Source organism: Melampsora larici-populina (genome assembly GCF_000204055.1).
Source record: "Melampsora larici-populina 98AG31 unplaced genomic scaffold MELLAscaffold_168, whole genome shotgun sequence".
Classification (NCBI taxonomy): domain Eukaryota; kingdom Fungi; phylum Basidiomycota; class Pucciniomycetes; order Pucciniales; family Melampsoraceae; genus Melampsora; species Melampsora laricis-populina.
The window spans coordinates 35889-37346 of record NW_006768931.1 but is presented as its reverse complement, the minus strand read 5'-3'; the positions used below and the strand labels follow the sequence as shown (position 1 = coordinate 37346).

General features: G+C 50.8%; 1 protein-coding gene across 1 annotated transcript; it reads left to right on the top strand.

Moving 5' to 3' along the window:
- Window positions 1-164: 164 nt before the first annotated feature.
- Window positions 165-1321, top strand: MELLADRAFT_114437 (uncharacterized protein; the record flags this gene model as incomplete). The annotated part of the gene is made up of 3 exons (XM_007419363.1): window positions 165-442; window positions 677-1220; window positions 1247-1321. The coding sequence occupies 3 exons, from the start codon at window positions 165-167 to the stop codon at window positions 1319-1321; spliced, it is 897 nt and encodes a 298-aa protein (XP_007419425.1).
- Window positions 1322-1458: the final 137 nt, after the last annotated feature.

The following is a 1458-nucleotide window of genomic DNA, read 5'->3' as shown; positions in this document are numbered from 1 at the left end:
CCACCCATTGACGATTCCAACTCACACAGGAGGACAATGATGAACTTCGTGCCGTACCCAAAGCCTTTAATATCAAGTATCAAGACGTACGCAACCGAGTTCGCAAACGCGCCCAAGCGATCGCTACTCTGGCCCATTGCCCGTTAGAATCAATCAACGCATGGATGGACCGCCTGAAGGAGCGCGGATGGCACGTCTATTCTGACATCCGTTTCACCCATAAACGTGTTCAATTCGGATTTTTCTCACCCTGGCAGCGTAAAATGCTTCAGCAACACGGCAGCAACGTCATTTGTTTCGACACTACGTACAACGTTTGCAAGCCATTAGAGGTCCAAGGATGGCCCAAGGTGAAACTGCTGTTGACAACATTAGTCGTCCGCAACGCTGCCACCGGCAGCGGGACACCCGTTGCGTGGTTCTTCTGCTCGGATGAACTGGCGTGAGTCCTTTCACTCCTCTGCAGCTGCCAATACAACTCACACGTTCTCTCAGTTCGTCTTTCACACGATTCTTTACGTGGCTGAAAGACTCATATCAGGTCGTCCCTACCGCCTTCATGACTGATTGCGCGCAGGCCTTCAAAAAAGCCCTTTGCGACACCTACTCCATCTTCCGCGTCCACCCAAACACTATTTCTGCTTGTTTCACGTCTCTCGTGCCATGCGTGCTAAAGCGGACAAATTGGTAGGCATCACCTTAAACATTCATTGCAATCAGTCGCCAACCTATGCGCTACTTCCCAACAGCTACCCGAAACCCCAGCGCGCGAAATGCACATGGAAGCAATGGAAGTTATCCATGCCACGCGGTGGCAGGATCGATGGCAACGGTTCAAACGCGACTACCGCACCACCTGCCCTGCCTTTGTCGAGTATTTCCAAACCCAATGGATCAACCAAGCCAAAAACTGCATGTTATCTGAGAGGATGGTACCCATGCAAGGCATTCATACCAACAATTACAACAAGTCCTGGCATCGTGTTTTCAAATTTCACTTCATCTCCCAAACCAAGGTCTTCCGCATTGACATCATCATCCACATCTTAGCCGACGATGTAGAACCTGACTACCGTCAGCTCCTTATCACCACCACGCTCGGTTTTCGCAAGCAACGCACGTCTAAATTCCAAAACTACGCCAAAGGGCTCGCCGACAGCTACACGGACAAAGACCTCGCTAGCCTCGGTGTAATGGTCACTAAAAACTCACCCACAGACGTAAGCCTTCCCAATCTTCACAACAGTCGCCGCGTACTTACAGTCGTTTCAGTGGAGCATTACTAGCTTCACTCGCCCTCGGTTTACCAGCTATTCAATAACCGTAACACCAGGCGAACGCGGCCGCATCGGTAACGTCAATAACTGCACGTGCCAATACTACCGCCAGCATAAGAGCGCCTGCAAACACATGTATGTTATCGCTCGCCAGGAGAAATTCCACATCTGCGAGACTGCT